General features: G+C 60.3%; 1 protein-coding gene across 1 annotated transcript; it reads left to right on the top strand.

Annotated features, from left to right (window-relative positions):
- The first annotated feature begins 1,224 nt into the window (after positions 1 to 1,224).
- Positions 1,225 to 17,906, top strand: LOC123355527 (digestive cysteine proteinase 2-like). The gene is made up of 11 exons (XM_044998097.1): positions 1,225 to 1,359; positions 4,294 to 4,353; positions 6,428 to 6,520; positions 7,055 to 7,227; positions 10,395 to 10,638; positions 12,011 to 12,206; positions 13,004 to 13,197; positions 15,089 to 15,180; positions 15,600 to 15,761; positions 16,312 to 16,501; positions 17,295 to 17,906. Exons 1-11 carry the CDS (start codon positions 1,308 to 1,310, stop codon positions 17,480 to 17,482), a joined length of 1,644 nt encoding a protein of 547 aa, XP_044854032.1. The 5' UTR covers positions 1,225 to 1,307; the 3' UTR covers positions 17,483 to 17,906.
- Positions 17,907 to 21,806: the final 3,900 nt, after the last annotated feature.

Genomic DNA, 21,806 nt, shown 5'->3' with positions numbered 1-21,806 from the left:
TCCCCTTTGCCAGTCTCTGGAGCGTCCATCTCTGGTCTCTCCCGCACAGAGTCCGACTCGATAGTCCTGCCTGATTCCTCAGTCACAGGTTCTCCCTGGCCCCTAAGAGTCCCACCGGCTGGTCTTCTGGGGGCTGCGTTCCCAGAGCAGGCAGCCTAGGCCCTTCACACGCAGGGAGGACAAGTGCCTTGTTGCAGGCTCAGAAGGGGGAGCTACCGTCTCTGCTGAGTGCTCTGCTCTCTCCCGGTCTCCTTGGCACACGGTGCAGCCCCCTGGGACCCTTCCATAGCCTGCCTGGTCTTGCCTTGGGGGGGGGGGGGGAGGGACCTTGTTCTGGGCCAGCCCCGTTGCCTTTAGGGGCCACATTAATCATCTAAGGTCTCAACTAGTTTTACTTTGCATTAAAGTCACCCCCCAGCATGAGTCGTGTCACCTTCACCCAGACCCCAGAGAGGGGCTTGAACACCTGACGTGGCAGGTGAAATTCTGACCGGGGCGGGGGGCGGGAGGGGGAGAAGACCTTTGTGACAGATCTAGGCTGGCTGAAAAAGCAGCTTGAAGGGCCCAGGTGTGAGTCAGTCTGACCCAGGCTCTAGGGGCCGGGCTGGCTGGCTCTGGAGCCGACCGGCCCCCGTGCCGAAATGAGCCTGCTGTAAGCGACGCCTGGCTCAGCTCAGAGGCAGGAAAGGCTTCACGGGGCTGCAGGAGACACTGGGAATTTTGCTCTTGATTCACAGCCTCCTTGGCTTCCTCCCGCCCCTCGCTCCTGCTCCTCAGCCCCCTGCTATTCCAGTCCTGGGCCCACACAGCTCTGCCAACGCCCCTCAGGCCTGACCTGCAGCCCCGCTCCCCCGCTCACAACGCGGCCGCTAAGCCGAGTGAGCAAGTTAAATCCTGCAAAAGCGTTGCCAGGCCTGTCTGTAGCAGGGCTGCCCCACCACCAGGCCTGGCCCTGCCACCCCTGCTCTGACTCACCCTCCCACCCTTGCACCCACTGCCCCTTGCAGCGCTGAGCGCTCGTTCCTCTGCTCTTCTCCCTGCCTGAGCCAGGAGCCGCTCTCGCCCTTTCATTTCATCTCCCCACTCCTCCCTCTTTTGCCCAATCCACCCTTCCCAGCACTAGAGGCACCAGCAAATGAGCTGTTTGCAAAGACACGCTCAGGCTCCTTCCCCTCCTCTGGGCAGGGCCTGGCTGTGGCCATTGGCTCCCCGAGTTCCTGGTCTTGCCTGCACCGTGTCAAGGGGGTGCTAGGAGCTGCTGCTCAGACGGCTGCAGCCCAGGGCAGGTGGAGCAGGGAGCTGCGAGGATGGGGGCGCTCCAGTGGGCTCTGCTCTTCGCACTGTGGAGCTCGGTGGCAGGTGAGTCTGTCTCTGCAACCGGCGGAGCCGGAGCTGGGGAGAGTGGAGCTGCTGCAGCCCCGAGGGATGAACAAGTGGGAGCAGATGGAGGGCGACAGGTGATGGGAGCAGGGGAACCTGAGTGCCTCTCCTCCGCCTCCTTGGGAGGGAGGATGGGGCTGTGCTTAGGGCATAGGACTGAGACTGAGGCTTCCTCCGTGACCTTTGGGAAGTCACTTCCCCTTCCTGGAGCTCAGTTTCCCCAGGAGAGACCCATCTTCCACGCCAGGGTGTGCGGCGCTGCTCACACGTGTCTGTGAAGCGCTTGGAGATCCCCAGCTCGATGGGGCAGAGTAGCTGGGACGCTTGGCTCTGCCCAGTGAAATGTGGCCAGACAAGCTGGACCGGATGGTGAGTTCTCACGCGGGGCCACTGGCTCCTGCAAGCGACCGCCTGGATAGTCCTCAGCCTTATGCCCCATGCAGCGGCGCTGGAGGAGGGGGACCATTCAGGCGGGGGGCAGCTGTGTAGGGGCAGAGGGGGCTGAGTTAGGCGTGGGAGCGGGGACCGCCGTGAAATGTTCCAGGGGGAACCCAAGAGTCTCGCTTTTAGAACCTAAAAGCAAACCTGGGTGGCCGGGCTCTCTCTGGGCGTGAGCTGGCACCTCTCTTCCGGGCAGCACGTGCTCTGCAGCCCAGCAGCAGCTTCCCCTGACGCTGTGCTTCAGCCTGGCATTAGCTGCGGCGACGCTGGCGCTCCCTCGGCGCTCCGATCTGGGACTCTCTCGGGTGTGCAGCGGCCCCGACCCCGGCCAAGTCCTTTGTGCAGAACTGGCCTGAAACTGGCAAAAGTGGCACAGAGCCACCTGCTACCCCCCCTGCCCAGCATCACCGCCAGGGAGGGGCGTCAGGGAAAAGGCATTTTCCTCCTTCGGGCTTTGCACTCTCTAGCAGAGACCTGCGTCCTGTGTGATGTGCTAGCCCAGGGGTAGGCAACCTATGGCACGGGTGCGGAAGGTGGCACGCGAGCTGATTTTCAGTGGCACTCACACTGCCCAGGTCCTGGCCACCGGTCCGGGGGGCTCTGCATTTTAATGTAATTTTAAATGAAGCTTCTTAAACATTTTAAAAACCTGATTTACTTTACATACAACAACAGTTTAGTTCTATATTATAGACTTATAGAAAGAGCCCTTCTAAAAACGTTAAAATGTATGACCGGCACGCGAAACCTTAGAGTGAATAAAGGAAGACTCGGCACAGCACTTCTGAAAGGTCGCCGACCCCTGTGCTAGCCCCTAGGCACTGCTCTTACCCAGAAGCACAGAGGGCCATGGGCCACCGTCTCCGTGCCACATGCCAGCTGCCTTTCCTCTCGGCCCCCCAGCCCCCTTTGGGGGACCAAAGGGTGGAGGGCGCAGAGGGCACCATGGCGTGCTCTGCAAATGGGGAGCGGTGCTTCCAGACAGGCTGCGGTTACCCCTCCAATTTAAAGACCTGTCCCCCTCCAAGGAAGATGCTGACATGAGGGGAAAGACGAGTTCCTTAAAACACAGGGCGTGTTGGCTTTTTAGCCTGCGGCTGATGACTAAACCCCAGCCACATTGTTGGGGAGCAGAGATCCTGCCTGCACGCCCACGTCCCCTGGGGTAAAGGAGGGGAAGCATACGATGTGTCTGAAACTGTGAGGGTCAAATCCTGACCTGTGCAACTCACAGGGCAACGGCTTAGCCCACGGGACCACGCCTTGCCAGCCCCCCAATGCAACCTGGTACCGCCCAGCGCAGGGTGACCAGATGTCCTGATTTTATAGGGACAGTCCTGATTTTTGGAGCTTTTTCTTACCTAGGCTCCTAATAGTCCCCATCCCCTGTCCCGATTTGTCACACTTGCTGTCTGGCCACCCTAGCCCAGCGTGGCCAGTGGGAACTGGTGGGCACTCGTCACTTTTGAGACCCAAACCCATTTACGTAGGTGCCTCAGTATGCATGTAGGAGCCTGGCATCAGGCACTCCCCTGGGGAAATCTTGGCCAAATCTTTTTTGATCGGCCAAGCAGTATGGAGAGAAGCTGGCGAGGATCCAGAGGCAAGCGAGGAAGCTGATGGAAGGGATGGAATAAGGCAGCTGAGCAAAGGCTGAAGGAACGGGGCCTGTTTAGTTTGGAGAAGAGGAGCGTAAAGGCCGCCATGAAAATCGATGGAGGAAAGTTGTTCTCTCTTGCCACAGGGGGCAGGACAAGAGGCGACAGGTTCAAACTACAGCAGAGCAGGTTTGGATTAAGTGCAAGGCCAGCGGAACCGACGCCTTGGGCGGTTGTGGAAGTGCCTTCGCTGGAGGTTTTCCAAAGGAGGCTGGGTAGCCGTCTGGCTGACCCCGGCGGTCCCGTCTCACCTCGTGTGACTGACAGGGCCTCCCGCCAGGACGTGCGAGCTGCACACCGCCGGCGGGCGCGAGCGGTTCCCAGCTGCAGCGAGGCGGTGGCAGACCTGGCAGCAGTCACCTGTTCCTGGGAGAGGGCGAGCGTGCAGGGGGCAAGCGCCAGGTGTAGGGTTCTGGGGACATCCCCCCCAGGTACCCAACCTGGCGTCCCAGGCTTTGGGAGACTGCGTGCGGATACCCATGCAGCGCACACGGCTCAGTTATGTACCTCACCGTTGCATCTCAGTGCCTCGATTTCAGGTTGCTCCCACCACTACAGGACACGGCCCAGGGCCATCTCGATCGTACCCGCCCTCGCTGGAGTGAGTGCCCCATGCAAACCCCGGCAGCCATTTCTAGAGCTAAGAGCTGTTGTAAACAGGTGCAACTCCACTGAAGTCCCTGGCATTGCACCCACCTGCCCCAGGTCTGAAACTGGCGCTCGGGTGTAACCGGAGCCCTCCAACAGGGGGAACATGGCGGCTAGGTTAGCAGGCCAGGGACGGCTCCGTACCTCTGTCTTTCTTTTCTTTCAGGAAAACGCTGCAAACCTTTAAGCAACATCCCTGAATTTGGAGATATCTACCATGTCAAAGGTAACATTCTCTCTGTACACCTCAGGGCCGGATGGGCAGCAACACGTGTGTGTGTGTGTGTGTGTGTGTGTGTGTGTGTGTGTGTGTGTGTGTGTGTGTGTGTGTGTGTGTGTGTGTGTGTGTCCGGTAGCCCAGGTCGGCTGCCACCCGAGAAGCACCTCAGCCTCTGCCCAACCCGACAGAGCCATGGGTGTGCCCGGTGCAGTTGTGCAAAGCTGTGGCGGGCTAATTGCTGATGAGGTTAATTGAGGCCTTGGATCTGATCTGCCCTTCCCAGAAAAAAAAAACAATAACCAAAGGAGAGCTCGACCCAGTAACTCCATCAACTCCCAGCTCCCCTAGCAACCAGAGCTTGGCACCCAGCCGGGCTCCGGAGCGCTGGGGGCCGCATCCTCAGAGGTATTTACGCTCTGAACTTCCAATGGACAGCAGGAACCTAACTACGTCTGCGGATCTGGGCCCGCGTTCCTCTCCTGCAGGCTTCCAGTTTGGCTGCTCTCCTCAGACTGGAAGGTCCTGGGGCAGGAACTGTGTTTTCCTGGCTCTGTGGGGCCGGCGCCCAGTACACTGTGGGTGTGCTACCGCCGAACCAAAGAATGATCATGATTGTTCTAGACTCAGTGCAGAAGAATGTCCTGAGACCGGGCCTCTGAGGAGAGTCTGCGGCTTTCTCCCAGGATGAAACAACGGCGCGGCTTGTGGCAACCCGGCTGCGCGGGCCACCGGTTGCCTGCACAAACCCTCCTCAACAACAAAGCTCCACTTTACTGTCTAGCTTCCTATGCTTATCCCTCCAACGACAGAGCCTGGCCTTTCGACACGCGTGCCGTGCACCCCCGGCCCCGGCGCGAGCCTCGCACAGAGCGCTTGCTCCGGATACATTCTCACAGCAATTACAAGCCCAAGAAACCAAGGGTGTGAGCTGGCAGCGCTGGGGGAGCCTCTCTAATGGCCGCTTAGCCTGGGTTCAAGGCTCAGTCTTTGCGTAATCCATGCCCAGGATTCTGTGTTGTGCTGGGCATGGAGGAACTTGTGTGGCCAACAGAGCCCCTAGGAACCAGCTGGCAGGAATGAGCTCAGCTCCATAGACAGCTTAGCCCAGGGCTGACTCTGAACCCCAGGGGGTGAGAGCCGGCTCCAGGGCTGTGAGGAAATGCTCAGCCCCAGAGCAGAGCCCCCTAGTCTCCTTCCCAGATTCCCAGAAATAAACCCGACGGAAGCGGGCACCTCCCCAGAGCTGCACACTCGCCCCTGCTGCGGCTGTGCTCTGGCTTCAGCGCCCGAGGTCAGAGCTAGCCCGAGGATTTCTCCCCCAGCTCAAAGCGTAGCCATATACCGAACGCGTTTGGAGCGTAGGAGCTTCCCCTGGGTGAGCTGGCAAATCCACCCACCATAGCCTAGGGCAGTGGTGCCCAAACGTTTCCTGTTGCGCCCTCCCTCCCCAGTAATGGAATCTGTCCGCTCCCCCCCATTACTGCACAGCCAAGGCTTCCTCAGCAGAGCAGCGGGGGCTGAAGGTGGAGTTGGGGGCAGAACTGGGGGGGTGGGGAGCTGGGGCTAGAGATGGAGAGGGAAGAGCTGGGCTGGGGGCGGAACGGAGTTGTGGCTGGCATTGAAACTGGTCTGGGGGCAGAATGGGGCTGGGTGGCCTGGTGCTCTCAGGCCCTGCCACATGCCCCCTGAACATTCCTCCGCGCACCCCCCAGGCGGGTGCACCCGACAGTTTGGAGACCACTGGCTTAGGGCAGTGGGGACAGCCGGTCGGAGGCTTGCGCTGATTTATGGCAATTCTCAACCACATGCGAGAACAGCTCTGCACCTTCCAGAGCCCAGCACTTTCTGCTAAGCTCCCTCCAGGCGCCTCATCCGGAGAGCACCAAAGGCAGGTGCCCACGCCTGTGCTTTCGAGCTGTACATCAGTGCGACAGGCTCCCCCTCGTCACCCGTGTCGGCTAAAGGGGCCGGCTGGAAGTGTGCGTTCTCCCGGGGAATCTCCGCTAACTACACCTGTGCCCTTGTTGTCCCCCGACGCCAAGCAAAAGACACTGACTAACCTGTCCCTCGTGTGCTGCAGGAGTCATCAGCCTGCCGTACGCCGAAATCGAGGAGCCCTTCGAAGCCTGGTACAACCTGAGCGGAGGAAAGAGCCGGATCCAGTACTACCACGGTAAGCTGCCAGGGTACTTGCGGGAGGAGGACTAGAGAGAGTCTCCTGTGGGTCTGTAGAGCAGGATGTGCCTATGAGCAGAACTTGTCACGTGCCAAGTCTGGGGTGACACCATGTCCTGCTCGTGCAAGGGGCTGGCTGGGTTAGCGCAGGAGTTGCGGCCGTTGGCGAAGAAGTCGAGGCTGAACTGTTGCAGATGGACAGCTCGGTCCTGCTATCGGTCAGGCAGGGGTTGCCTCTGCTTGGACGACTGGGTGGATTTGGACAGCAATGTGGATGTCACGTACTGAGGATGATAGAGTGGAAGTGCAGGGTCCTCGAGTGACGTTTCCTATTGTCACCTGCATGCCGTGCCTGGCTCTCCCAGACCCAACGACCATGCCCGTGACTCAGGGCAGCGTGGCATCTCCTAACCTGGAGGGGAAGCAGGATCCCACCCCCTCAGTCGGTGCTCTGTGGGAGGAGGGTGGACAGCGCTTAAGAGCAGCCCTGCGTAGAAACTGGCTGACTCTATTTTCCCTTCCTACCTTGCAGGGCAGGTGATAACTTACCAGCTGGGATCGGTGAAGCCGTACGGTACCAGCTACAAGATTACGCCGGAAACTACTGAAACGGAGGTGAACGTCGTGAAGTGCTTCCGGCTCAATGGCACGAAAGAGAAGCTCGTCAAGCCACAGAGCGTCTTTCCCCACACACATGGCTTCAAGGTGAGTCCCTTCCGCCGGGGAGCTGGGCGGGACGGGGGAGGAGCGCAGGACACCAGGCACTGGGCCAGGGGCAATGACTCAGACCCAGACTGACAGCAGCTTGGCCGGGTCAGAGCAGCGATTGGGTTCACAGTAGCTGGGAGAACCGTTAGCCCCATTCCGCTCTCCAGTCCGTGTGGCATTGTAGACAGCACCTGACAGTTGGCCTGCCCATGCCCTGCAGGCCTCCTCCTTACAGGAACGTGGGAAGCCGCAGACAGTTGTTCAATAGCTTATCGGTAAATGCCAAGTCTCTGTCTCCTTGCTTGAGTCCCTGTGTCTTTCTGTGTTCTTCCTGGCCTCTCCTGGCCGGTGAAGGTTCATGCACACACCTTGTGCAGCTTCCCAGGTCCCCGCTGTGGGGTGCAGCCGGGAAGATGCACTGTTACAGCTCCCCAACTCTCTCTCCTAATACTTGGAGCAGTTTAGAGCAGCCTCGGGACTGCTCTAACCCTAGCCAAATATCCCTGGGGACATTCTAGGTAGAGAAATTTCCCTGGGGAAATTCCAGGTAGAGATTGGTGGCATGTTTTCCACTCTGCCCACTCCTCTCCATCCCCTGCTGAGAGCCGAGCATAAGAGCCGGCAGAACCAGTTCCATGCCCTCTGGGGAAGCCCTGTGTCTAAGCAACACAAAAATAGCACAACAAGCCAAGGAGCCCAGTGTGGTTGCTAGCAGTGTCAGAAATGGACGGCCCCAATCCGAGCAGGGGGTTTGCCTGGCCAGCCAGACCCTGCAGAGGGAGATGAGCCTGGGAAGGAGGCACCAGTGCTGGCCGAGAATCTCTTCTACCTTCCCAACCCTGGGAGATTTGTTGCAACTAGTCCTTACTGCAACGAGGTGGCAGCTTGGGCGAGCCTGTGTGGTGACTCAGCTGCCTGCTACTGAGAGATCCCCACTGTGGGCGTCGGGCAAAGTTGCTTTCACGCATCCTGGACTCTGAATGAAAACTGAAATCTGCTTCTCCCGGTTGATAATTTGGCAATGGCTGTTTAAAAGGCCTGGGCGTATGGGGAAAACTCATGGATATACTGCTACATGCTTAACACAGCTCTCTGGGGAACGGAGCTATGAAAAGATTCAAGCTCGTACTCATAGACTCATAGACTTTAAGGTCAGAAGGGACCATTATGATCATCTAGTCTGACCTCCTGCACAACGCAGGCCACAGAATCTCACCCACCCACTCCTGTAATAAACCCCTAACCTATGTCTGAGTTACTGAAGTCCTCAAATTGTGGTTTGAAGACCTCAAGGTGCAGAGAATCCTCCAGCAGGTGACCTGTGCCCCATGCTGCAGAGGAAGGCGAAAAACCTCCAGGGTCTCTGCCAATCTGCCCTGGAGGAAAATTCCTTCCTGACCCCAAATAAGGTGATCAGTTAAACCCTGAGCATGTGGGCAAGACTCACCAGCCAGCACCCAGGAAAGAATTCTCTGTAGTAACTCAGATCCCAGATCCTTGAATCTTTTCATAGCCCCGTTCCCCAGAGAGCAGTATATCCATGAGTTTTCCCCATACGCCCAGGAATCCCATCACAGATCACTGGGCATATTTACCCGCTAATAATCAAAGATCAATTAATTGCCACAATTAGGCTATCCCATCATCCCCTCCATAAACCTATCAAGCTTAGTCTTGAAGCCAGATATGTCTTTTGCCCCCACTGCTCCCCTGGGGGAGGCTGTTCCAGAACTTCACTCCCCTGATGGTTAGAAACCTTCGTCTAATTTCAAGTCTAAACTTCCTAGTGTCCAGTTTATATCCATTTGTTCTTGTGTCCACATTGGTACTGAGCTTAAATCATTCCTCTCCCTCCCTGGTATTTATCCCTCTGATATATTTATAGAGAACAATCATATTTCCCCTCAGCCTTCCTTTGGTTAGGCTAAACAAGCCAAGCTCTCTGAGTCTCCTTTCATAAGACATGACCCATTCCTCGGATCATCCTAGTAGCCCTTCTCTGTACCTGTATTCGGACTGGGAGTTCTTTCAAGCGAGGCCCGTCTCCTTGTGATGCGCGCGGGGGGGCCCTGAAGCTTGACTGGAGCCACTGGGTGCTTCAGGAATCCCAGGGCCAATAACACAGCTGCTCACTGTATATATTCAGAGGCCACGTTGAATGACCCAAAGCCACTTTCACGGCCCGCGAGTTCTGCAGAGCCAGCCCAGCTCTAGGAGAAGGAGCCGGATTCTGTTCTGTCTCGTGCATCGACAGTATTACTAACTAAATTCCAGGTTCTGCCTGTGCAATCCCCAGGGGGTCACCCAGCTATCACTGGGGGCAGGATCCTTATGATTGGGCTGATGCCGCAGAAGGAAAGGACTCAGCTTGACTCTCAGATCCCAGGGTTGGCAGTAAGAAATCGTCTGGATTGCAAATGGTCTGAATTTGCCAGGGGAACACGGAGAGCCAGGGGACAGGGTACCCCCCAATGTTGGCCTTTGCATCACTCAAGACTAGAGCTTCACTTAGAGGCAGGCCCATCAACACGCAGTCTGAAGAACATGCAATTGGCGCTGCTAGCCAGCAGCAGAGGGGACATGGGAGGTGGCTGCCGAGCCCATGAGAAGGGAGGAGGCAGCTTGCGGAGGGCATAGCCAGAGGTAGACAAGGGAGGACTGGGTTGGAAGGGAGGATGGGGGAGGGGTCGCCCTGGGGATCTTGGAAGCCAGAAGGACTTTTCTGGTGGTGGCTGAGGAGTTTTTAGCTCCATGACTGAAGGATGCGGGTGCAGAAAGTGCTCTGGGTGCCCTAGAGAAATTATTTATTATGTAGGATGGTACCAGCTGACCCAGGAGCTCCAATCACGGACCAGGCCCCAGCTGCGCTAGGCGCTGGACAGACACCAAACAAGAGACAATCCCTGCCCCCAAGAGCCTAATTAAACTTCCCTCTCCGGGGACGGGGCAAGAAGAAGAGACAAGCCTGGGTCTGCAGCTGGTGCCTAGCCCCACAACCTCCGTGCGCCGGGCAGCACCCCTTAAGGCAAGGCCTGGGGCTGGATTCGCACCAGCTGCCTCGGGGCGGGAAAGAGGGGCCGTGGGCAGCGTGGGTCAGTGCCACCAGCAGAGCGCTGGACACAGCCTCCGGGTCTAACTGCGGCTCCCCTCCATTGCCTCCCCAGTTCCTGCGGGAGGAGTACTTCAAAGGGCAGTACTGCGGCGTGTGGCAGGACGTGTCCGACTGGGGCAAGAAGAAGAACATCTACACCCTGTGGGTGACCAACACCAGCTGCGGCTGGTCCCCCGTCCACTACGAGATGCGGGGTTACAACAGCGTGCTGGGCTCCCACTACGACAAGTACGAGATCGACTACAGCGACTTCACCCACAGCTACCCGGCCTCTGTCTTCGACCTCCCCACCAACAGTAAGACGGGCCTGGGGGGCCCTCTCTATCCCTGGGCCAGCATTTATCCCGGCCCGAGACAAGCCTCTTCTCTGTACGGTGCTCAACTGGGAGCAGGGTCCCTTCACGCTAGGGGCTGCACCGAGACGTGTGCAGGCACCCGCCCGGCCCTGACGGGCACATAGACAAAGGGGGAGGAAGGGATCCGAGTGGAGGATTAGGAACCGAGGCACAGTGAGGGGATGTGGCCTGCCCCAGGTCATCGGTGGCAGAGTCGGGAATTGACCTCAAGAAGCCCGGGGCGGAGAGGAAGTGGTGGGCGGCCCCCTACGTCCTGTTGCCCTGGGAGAGACTGATGTCAGATTCAGGAGGTGCCCAGAAGCAGCAGTGAAACTATTTCGACAGAGGCACTCAGGGCCAGAGCAGGGAGACCAACCCCCTCGCCCATCTCCGGCTCCAGACAAACATTGAGCAAGGGCGGTTTAGTCACGTGGGCTGTAGAAATGTCAGAGACAATATCGGGCTGGGGGCTGCTGCCCGCTCTCAGATGTTTCCACCGGTGGCTGGCTGGGGTCCCAGCAGCTAAGTCAGCTCGGGTGATAAGGTTCGCAGCTGATGCAGGCCTCTCTGCGAGGTAGCCTGGTTCTGTGGAAGCCCTGCTGGCATAGCATGGCTCCTGGCATCTGGAAGGGCCAAGATCCCCTGCCGAGTGTCCATGCCAATGTTTCTCTTTGCATCCAACCCAGCAGTCCGGGTCTTCGGCAGCATTTCAGCAGCGGGGGAGGCCTTCAGTCGCTCCGCGTCTTCGGCAGCGCCGAAGGGCCCCCTGCCGCCGAAATGCTGCTGAAGACCCAGACCACCGCCGGGCCAGGGCTCGCGGGGCCCCTGTGGGGCCCGGGGCAAATTGCCCCCTGCCCCGGGCAGAGAATGGGAGGTCGGGCAGGCCCATGAGAGGCCGAACCAGCATGTGGCTGTGACGGGAATCTGCAGGCAGAAGAAGGAGGCTGCCTGCTGGGAAAGTCGGGCTAGAGAGAGGGGATCTCCCAGCTCCCTGGGGCGAGGTGAGGATCTAATTATCCCTGTGGAGCTCTGGTTGCCTGCTCCCCACTGGGCCCTGAGCAGTGAACGTGGCACTAGCACTGGTGAGGGGTGGGGGCCTGCAGCCTCGTCTGAGCCAGCCCTGCTGAGCTGCGTTTTCGAAGGGAGTGAGGAGCGGTCCATGGGGAAAGCGCCGTGCAGAGAGGCAAAGCCCCATGCAGCTTGGGCAGCTGGGAGAGCTTCGGTCCACCCGCCCCGGCAGGCATCAGGGCAATCACTGAAGCCTCTTGTACAGGTTGCACCTGACCGGGCGGGGGGAGTCTTGGGGTGACGGCTGCCTGTGCTTGTGCCCTAGGAACCAAGTCCTGTGGGGAGCTCCCCGGGTTGGGAGCAGAGCGCTGGATCCTGGCCAACCCCATGCAGGACTTTGTGGGGCAGCAGGAGGACCGGTCCCACCAGGTGTTCCACCACTACCGGCAGACGTTCGGGAAGAGCTACGACGGCGAGCGGGAGATGGAGCACAGGCAGCACACCTTCACCCACAACATGAGGTACGGGGCAGCCCGGGGGCTCCGGGGTCACGGAGGAGGAGAGAGCTGGTGCATCGTGCGCTGAAGGAAACGGCATCTCTGCCGGGTCAGGGAGGCCGGAGGGTTCCCCCAGGGAGCTGGGAGGTGACTCTGCCTTGGCTGGAGAATGGAGTCCAAGGCTTCTCCCCCGCGGGGCCTGGGGGCACGTCTCCCCTGCAGGCAGGGGGCGTGACTGCAGCTCGCAGGGACATCCCCAAGCTAAGCTCTCCTCCGGCTAGCTCAAAGCTAGCTCCAGCAGCGTCCAGCAGGGTGGTGAGACGCGCTGGCCGCTCGAGTGCGTGCCCAGCGTCCTCGCGGGGCTGCGGCCTGGAGGCCAGCGCGGGTCACCGCCCGTGCTGCTGCGGCCACGCTGCGACTAGCTTTGATCTGGCTCCAGCAGCGCTCCCTTGGGTCTGCCGCCAGGAGCTGCAATCTCAGCCCCCCCTGGGGTGTGTTTGCGCTGCAAGCGGGAGCTGGTCTGTTGACTTCCTTTCAGGCTGGCATCACTTGGTTCCTCCGTCCCCAACACACAGAGCCCTCCTGGGTCACAGCCTGCGTGCACCGGGCATCCCCGAAGCCGCCTGGCTGCGCCAGCACTCTAAGGGTTAATCGGCTTGCTGCGCAGGGGAGGACGCTGCGGGTGCGCCCAGTGGGGAGGGATTCCTTCGCCAGGCCTGTAGAGCGGCGGCAGGAGCTCTCAGTGCCCGGTGGGCAGAGCAGCGCCCAGAAGCCAGAGCTGCCCAGCTCCCCCTCTTGTCACATCATCCGTCCCCTCCCAGGTTTGTCCACTCCAAGAATCGGGCCAACCTGTCCTACAAGCTGGCGCTGAACCACCTGGCCGACCGCACCCCGGAGGAGATGGCCGTGCTGCGGGGCCGGCTAAAGAGCGGGGCCCCCAACAACGGGCAGCCGTTTCCGTCAGAGCTGTACGCTGGCCTCATCCTGCCCGAGATCCTGGACTGGAGGCTGTACGGTGAGCGGGTGCTTACAGGGCTGCTGCTGGGCAGAAAGCTCCGTCCAGGCGAATCATTTCTTCCTGTCTCCCTTTCCCCACCCCATGGGCACAGGGACCCCGGGAGAGACAAGCAGGCTGGCCCAGGGCTGGCACCAGACTGAATGCCTCCGGGAGGGATGAATGGGGAACGAATGATGCCAAAGCTGGTCTTACTGCAGCAGTGCTGCCATCCAGAAGCTGCAGACCCATTAGCTGAATAAACTGGGGGTGACCCTGTGATCCATTCATAGAATCATAGACTATCAGGGTTGGAAGGGACCTCAGGAGGTATCTAGTCCAACCCCCTGCTCAAAGCAGGATCAATCCCCAGCTAAATCATCCCAGCCAGGGCTTTGTCAAGCCGGACGTTAAGAACCTCTATGGATGGAGATTCCACCACCTCCCTAGGGAACCCATTCCAGTGCTTCACCACCCTCCTAGTGAAATAGTGTTTCCTAATATCCAACCTAGACCTCCCCGACTGCAACTTGAGACCATTGCTCCTTGTTCTGTCATCTGCCACCACTGAAAACAGACTAGATCCATCCTCTTTGGAACCCCCTTTCAGGTAGTTGAAAGCAGCTATCAAATCCCCCCTCACTCTTCTCTTCTGCAGACTAAACAATCCCAGTTCCCTCAGCCTCTCCTCATAAGTCATGTGCTCCAGCCCCCTAATCATTTTTGTGGCCCTCCGCTGGACTCTTTCCAATTTTTCCACATCCTTCTTGTGGTGTGGGGCCCAAAACTGGACACAGTACTCCAGATGAGGCCTCACCAATGTCGAATAGAGGGGAATGATCACGTCCCTCGATCTGCTGGCAATGCCCCTACTTATACAGCCCCAAATGCCGTTAGCCTTCTTGGCAACAAGGGCACACTGTCGACTCATATTTAAGTCTCTCATAAAGCATGAGAGACTTAAATGCCAATCCTAGACCCTTAATGAGCGGGGGGAGCGGGGGGCTGAGGTTCACCTAGGCAACAAGTGACAAGGCTTCTGCTCCTATCACAGACTCCCCATGTGACCATGGGCAAGTCACCAAGGCTCTGCCTCAGTTTCCCCATCTTAAAGTGGAGCTGGTGATCAGGGGCGGCTCTATGTATTTTGCTGCCCCAAGCACGGCAGTCAGGTGGCTTTCGGTGGCTTGCCTGCGGGAGGTCCGCTGGTAACGCGGATTCAGCGGCTTGCCTGCGGGAGGTCCGCTGGTAACGCGGATTCGGTGGCATGCCTGCGGGAGGTCCGCTGGTAACGCGGATTCGGCGGCTTGCCTGCGGGAGGTCCGCTGGTAACGCGGATTCGGTGGCATGCCTGCGGGAGGTCCGCTGGTAACGCGGATTCGGCGGCATGCCTGCGGGAGGTCCGCTGGTAACGCGGATTCGGTGTACCCGTCGCCGAATTGCCGCCGAAGCCATGGGACCGGTGGACCTCCCGCAGAAACGCCGCTGAAGGCTGCCTGACTGCTGCCCTCATGGCGATGGGCATCTGCCCCACCCCCGGCTTGCCGCCCCAGGCACGCACTTGCTGCGCTGGTGCCTGGAGCCGTCCCTGCTGGTGATACTTCCCTGCCACACAGGGCTGTGCGAGACCTAATTCATGGCTGCTAGTTAGTGCGTGGAGATCCCTGGCGGGAGAGGAGGGCTCTGCCAGCACCCAGGCCAGGGAAGCACCAGACCCAAGAACCTAAAACTCCCGTCTCCAGCATTCTACGCCCTGCATCACAGGGGAACGTTGGTAGCTCTTGGGCAGCGAGGGAGGGAGCCAGGCAGAGAGGGAACCGGGTGGATTAGAGCTCCCCAGATGGAGATTCCTGGAGGCACCTGGCCAATATGTCTCAGTCCCTGACCCCTCCCTCGTTCCCTCCCTCCCCAGGCGCCGTGACCCCAGTGAAGGACCAGGCCGTGTGCGGCTCCTGCTGGAGCTTTGCTACCACCGGGGCGATGGAGGGGGCCCTGTTCCTCAAGGTGAGAGCCCGCCCGCCTCCCGACGAGGCGATTGCCTGCTCTGCTGAGGCCACGAGCTGCCTGCCTACGTGTCACGGGCAGCCCCGCCCGCTCCCCAGCGGGACGGCGCGGCCACACCAGGGCTCGGCTTGGGAGCGCAGGAGCCGCGCTGCAGCTACCAGAGCCCTGCCCCGGAACAAGGGTGGGGAGGGGATTGGGGACGCTCCAGCAGCTGGAGGGGTGGGAATGGTCTTTGTGCGGAATTAGGAGGATCCAGGGATGTTGTGGTGACCCCCCCGGCGTAGGCCCAGCCGTCGCTCAACACTGGCTGGAGGTGGGGATGGCAGAGCTGGGAACACCCCCCTCGAGGCTCGTTGCTCCTGAGCCAGCCGCCTGGCTGTGGCTTTGCAGCTGAGGACCTGGGTTTCCTCCCTCCCCAGACCGGAGTGATGACCCCGCTGTCCCAGCAAGTCCTGATCGACTGCTCCTGGGGCTTCGGGAACTACGGCTGCGACGGCGGCGAGGAGTGGAGCGCGTACGAGTGGATCAAGAAGCACGGCGGCATCGCCAGCACCGATTCCTATGGCTTGTACAAAGGCCAGGTGAGCGGCTCCATTGGCACGGGAGCTCTGGTCCCGCTCAGCCTCCCCGGTGTGTTCCAGGGCTGTGAGCCAAAAGCAGGTTGCCACGAAGAGGGAGCTTCTGCCTCCAGCAGGGCCGAGACCTCTAGAGGCTTTTGGGCCCTATCCCATGGGGCCGCTCCAGCGACCTCGCTCAGAGTCAGTGACCAGGGTGTAGCAGCCACATGGGAAGCAGCCACTGGGACTGCTGATAACACGCCCTTGCTGGCCCCAGTTACAGCTGCATGGCCCTGGTAAAGCATTAGCCTGGGACTTGGAAGACCTGGAAAGTCACTTTCTCCCTGGCTGTGCAATGGGGGTGAGACTCCCCTGCCTATGGGGGTGTTAGGGGAAGGCACTGGAGCACAGTGCTGATTGGGGTCACAGAAAGGAAATAGGGGCATTAAAGCATAGACTGGACACACCAGCAGCCAGAGACGCCGATGGCTCCCCCGCTCCTGGGGCCGCCGGCCTGGCTCGCGCGTGCAGGGGTGGAGGAGAGCGGCTGTCATCTCCTTCGTCTGTGTCACAGAACGGCTTGTGCCACTACAACAAGTCCGAGATGGTGGGCAAAATGAAAGGCTACGTCAACGTCACCTCGGGTAACATCACGGCCCTGAAAGCTGCCATCTACAAGAACGGCCCCGTGGCCGTCAGCATCGACGCCTCCCGGCGGTCCTTCTCCTTCTACTCCAACGGCGTCTACTATGAACCCAAGTGCGGTGAGTGCGGCCGGGCCCGGCCGATCGGCTCCTGGGATGGCCCTGGGCAGTTGGCTGCTGGTGGCCAGGTCCGGCAATGCTGGGACGCTACCACACGATGACTCCCCTGACAATCTGGAGCCCCTGCGGCTTGACCAGTGCATTGTAGGGGATCTGATGCTAGGGGGCAGCCGCGTCTCCTTTCCCAGCTGTGTACATTCAGACCAGACAAACCAGCCAGTTCAGCAAGATGTGGGGGTTTCCCTTGGGGCGGGGGGGAGGCCCGATGGCTTTGATGAAAGGAAACTAAATTGGAGGTATGCCTGGCTCAGAGGAGGATGATATTGCCACACGGCAGGGCTTCACCAGAGCCACAAGCTGGCTGGGAGGGTTACAGGTTCAGTCTCCGAAAGGAGCATCTGGAATGAAACCCAGCGGATTTGCTGCCTGCTTACCAGGCTGCAGAGCGGCATCTGTGAAGCTTGGAGCCACTGCTCAGGATCCTGCCGTTGACTCTACGGTCAGAAACGGCTAACGAGGAGCACGAACGGCAGGGCAGGGTAGAAGACAGGGCACTGGACGGGGAGCCAGGACTCCTGGTTTCTAGTCCCAGCTCTGCTGTGCATTTGCTAGGTGATTTGGGGCTAGTTATGTAAACCCGGTGCCTCAGTTTACCTGGGGGGATAACAACACTTATCCACTGCTGCAACGTGCTCTGAGACGTGTGGCTGAGACGCGAGGCCCTGGCTCTATCACTAACGAGCTGGCTAGCGGTGCAGCGCCGTCGGTTACATATTTATTTTGGCCCCTCTAGGTAACCAGAGAAGTGACTTGGACCACGCGGTCTTGGCTGTCGGCTACGGCGTGCTCCAAGGGGAGCTGTACTGGCTGGTGAAGAACTCCTGGTCCACCTACTGGGGTAACAACGGCTACATCCTCATGTCCATGAAAGACAACAACTGCGGGGTGGCCACGGACGCCACCTACCCCATCCTGGAGTGACCCCCGGCGCCAAAACAGGGCTCACCTACGCCATCCTCGCCTCACCCACAAGGCTCCCCAGGCCCGGGCTGTTGTTCTGCAGGCCGGCGTGGATTTCATCCTAGCGGAGACACCCACTGGAGAACCGAATGCAGACGGTCCCCCTGCCTCGGCCCTCGCCGGGGGCAAATCGGTTCCTCGGAACCTCGCGGCACTAAGCCCCCGGGGGGAAAGGAAGCAGCCGCTCAGGGGGAGGATGGTGGGAACGTACCATAGCAATCAAGGGGGGGATGGCAATTTGGGGAGGGGGAGAGGTGTGAAAAAGGGGGCTGCCTGTACGGTGCCCCTAGGACGGCAGCCTGGCTACCGAGCAGCCCAAAGAAGCCCACGGGGACTCAGAGGATGTTGCTCACGCAGTTGCTGGCAATAAAGTCCCTGGGAAAGTCCTGCCTCTCTTTTAAACCAGGTGTGGGAATTAAAGTGCACGGTTCGGCTTCACGCTGCTCTGTGCGCGCTCCTGACCACGGCCATCGGGGGCAGGACGCCCCATGCACGCTGCCCCGGCCCCTCCCCATAGCCATCAGGTGGGTCATATTCCTCTTCACCCCCAAAGCAAACCTCCTTCTCCCTCAGTACCTGGCAGCGGTGGCTCTTGGCACCCAGCTGGGCTCCCCTGTAGTGCGGCTACTCTCCTGGTGCTGGTGTGGCCCCCGGGGGCATGCAGGGGTCCTCACTGCTCTGGGATGGCTTCCTGCCAGTGCTGGAACCCCACTTGCTCTGAGAACGGCCAGGCCAGGGGCAGCTGACTCCAGTGAGCAGCTGATCTTCGTTTCCTCCCTGGGGCCAGCCAGCCAGTGAGCTCAGACCTTCTGCCCAGACCCCTCCCTGCCAGGCTCAGGTGGAGCTCAGGGCTGGGCAGCATGGGTGCCTCTCCCTGCGCCAAGCCACGGTGGGGAGTCTCCAAGTGCCACCCATTCATATGGGGCCCAGCCCTACCAGCCTGCTGTGGGCTTCCCTCCTCTAGGCTTTGAACGGAGCCTTTCCCCCGCGGAGAGAGGAGGCAGCGGGAGGCGGGGCAGCTCTTTAGACTGGGGAGCAGCTGCCCCTTTCCCTGGAACTGAGCTCCCATCCCGGGGCGGCTCCATCGAGGCCTCTCCAGCCTGGGCTGGGGGAGCAGACCCAGCTGTGGCCTTCGGCCTGGCAAACCGGCTTCATCCCTCCAAGGCTTAGCGGGGGGGGGGTGTCCTAGGAGAACATGGGGCTGCTGCCAGGCAGCTGGGAGAGGCAAGAGAACAGGCACCCTGCGGAGGGCAGATGTGGGACAATGTGACGGTCCCAACGCTGACAGCGGAAGGGGAACAAAACCTTGGAGCCGGCTTCTAGGTGATCGAGGTCAGGGAGAGACCTACTGCGGGGGGGCAGGTTCTTCTTACACCCGCCTCTGAGGGGCTGGCCCCTGCCAGAGACCGAATCCTGGCCTAGAGGCTGATCCAGCATGGTGGGCCCGCCAAGCCTCGCTAGGCCTGCAAACAGCCCCCGAGAAGCTGACCAGACTCCTAGGGCTCCTCTCCGCTGCCGTGCACGCGGGTGTTGCCCCTAACTCGAGTCCTGTCCGCGCACGAGAACCCACCCTCCGGGGGTGTAGCTACAGCTCGTGTTAGCACGACACCTCAGCGGCTCGCACGCGCGCTGCGTGGCCGCGCTCCCTGGCCCAGGCTGACCCACGAGGAGTCCACGTGAGCGAGGATTGCCTGGGTTCGCTCTGCGGTGCAGACCTAGCCGCGAGGTTGCTGCTCGGGCACGCTAAGAGCTAGCGTTGCCCCGCGTCTGCAGGGGAACCTGGCCGGGGGCGTTTGCCTAAGGACCAGGACACTGCTGGGAGGAGGTGGCTGCACCCAGCCCATTGTGCGGGCCCCAGCGGGCAGGGGACACGCCTTCAGATTCCTCCAAAGCAGCGATGGGCGTGGCGGGGCTGCAGCAGCGGGCGAGTGCGTGGGCTGCACACAGCCGTTGGCCTGGTGCGTTGCTCGCCTCCCGGCCGGGACTCTGCAGCCCAGTTCTGCGCGGCTGCGGGGAGGGAGGGGTCACAACGGGCAGCTGCAGCATTCCCGTTACCGGAGCTGCGACAGAGGCTCGCAGGAGCCCATCAGAGCAAGAAGCCCAGGTTAGACCAGCCCAGGCCTGTGCGCTGCCTCCAGCCCAGCAGCTCCGGTACTACCATGGCGACAGAGGGTCGCTAAGTAACAGACAGAGCAGGCACCGGGTCTTTGCCATTGCCGTGCCAGCGACGAGCGCGACCTGTGGGCGCGCTGGGTCAGAGCCAGCCCGCTGGAGCGGTGGCCGGCCACGGGATGTGAGCAGGACGGCAGGACTTCTGGAAGTGGCTTCCCCTGGCCAGGGTCACCTCCGTGGGGAACTCAGGAGCTGGGCAACAATGCTCCTGGGGTTTGTGGTCCGTGCTGGGTAGGTGCCGGGCTGAGAGCTTTGCATTCCTGCTAGTCACCCCCAGGACTGGGAGCTAGGTGCACTCCTCCCCGTGTATCTAGAACATCGTCCCCTAGCCCCCTGCCTCCCAATAGCCGAGGGCGCCGTGCCCAGTGAGGGATTCCTAGAAGAACCAGAACTGACCTCGCCTAGGACGTGACGCTGCTGCAGGACGGGGGATCCCAAAGCCGTTCTCTAGACGGGGCTCACAGCTCTGCCTGCCCGCTGGGAGGCTGCCTGGGGAAACCGTGCGGAGAGAGACCGTGAAACTCGCTGGCCGGCACAAGGGCAGCTAGCCAGGGCCCACGGGGGAAAGGGGTGGCTGCAGGGGGCCCTAACTCAGAAGAAAACAAGAGGCTCAGAGGCTGCAGAGCTGAGGATGTGGAAAGCAGCCGAACTCCCAGGTCCCACAGAAAGGGCAGGGGCGCACCGGGCTGGCAAGCCCGTGTGTTGTGCCCCATCGCATCCTGCATGCTCAGCAGCAGCTGGCTGAGCCAGTGCTCGGCTGGGAGACCGTCAGGGTCCACTCAGCCCACTGCAGGGCTGGATGCGGGTCATTCCCTTCTCCGAGTCACTGCAGCATGTCACAGTTCAGGGCCACTGCACCTGGATTCCCAGTCTCTGGTCCCCCCATCCAGCCCCTGCACTGCTGGAAGAAGGAGGCTTCCTAGCTCTGGAGGCTGCACTGTCTTTTCTGGCAGCAGCGTGTGCACCCTGACAGGACGCAGCCCCACGTCAGTGCTGACCCTCCCCTCAGACACAAAGAGCAGGACCCCGCTGGGCAACCTCTGGTTCATCACGGAGGAAGCCGGAGGTTTTGGCATCTGGGTCTGGAGCAGTTGGAGATTTCTGGCCCCCGGGGAGATGCAGGGGGACAGTTTGGGATCAAGGGGTAAGGCACATTAGCTGGACTCTTCGGCTTGGATGATCAGCAGGGAGAGAAATAACAATGCTGATGTTTAAAGGGACATCACTAGGGTTCAGAGTTAACAACTAACTGAGAAGAACAGGGCAGTTCTCACACAACAGAACTCTCATTTCAGGCTCCCTGCAGACTCAGGAAGACGACGATGCAGCTGTTACACTCTGTTTGCATCTACGGTTTTCTTCACAACCACGAGGGCTGGCGTGATCCTTCTCTCTTTTACGCAAGAGTGGAGGCTCAGGAGCAGAGTCACACAGCACGGAGGGGAGCCTGCAGCTGGGGGAATCCAGGTGGCCTGGCTTACAAGAGGGGTCATTTATGCTTTCCCTTGTGACCACACCGGCCTAGCTGGGTTCCCCACCCCACTCCATTGTTGGGGGAGCCCAGCAAACGCACAACCCTCCAACAGCCAGAATACTTTGTGCCTTTACCAGCGAGTTTATTGACAGGACCAGAATCAGTCGCATCAGCTGTTTCTCTTTGCCAGCTGCAGGCCTGGGAGTTGCCCTAGTTACTGTAATTCACCAGCCTGGTAGCCAACTACAGGGAGGCAGGGGAAGAGGGGCCAGAGCCCCATACAGAGAACCCCTCCTTTCAGTTCCCAGCCGGAGCTGGGGCTCCCCCCGCCCACAGCAGCTGGTCTGACTTCTTCGGTGCCAGGAATGCTCCGTACCTAAAGCATCTCAAAGATCCACAAAGGGCTCTTTGCATGTGGGTGCTGCAACCAGGAGGGGAGCTTGCCACACCTGTAGGCAGAGCCCAGCTAGCTTTGATTGAGCTAGATCAAAGCCAGCTTGAGTAACAGCAGCCGCGTGGGCGGCAGCACAGGCTGGCTGCTGGAGTCGGTACCCAGGGAGGGCCCTCGGGAGGCTGGCCCCCGGCACTCAGCGTGGCGACACTGGCGGCGTTACTCGAGCCAGCTTTGATCTCGCTAGA

Source organism: Mauremys mutica, chromosome 23, assembly GCF_020497125.1.
Source record: "Mauremys mutica isolate MM-2020 ecotype Southern chromosome 23, ASM2049712v1, whole genome shotgun sequence".
Classification (NCBI taxonomy): Eukaryota; Metazoa; Chordata; order Testudines; family Geoemydidae; genus Mauremys; species Mauremys mutica.
This window is presented reverse-complemented; position numbering and strand designations above follow the sequence as displayed.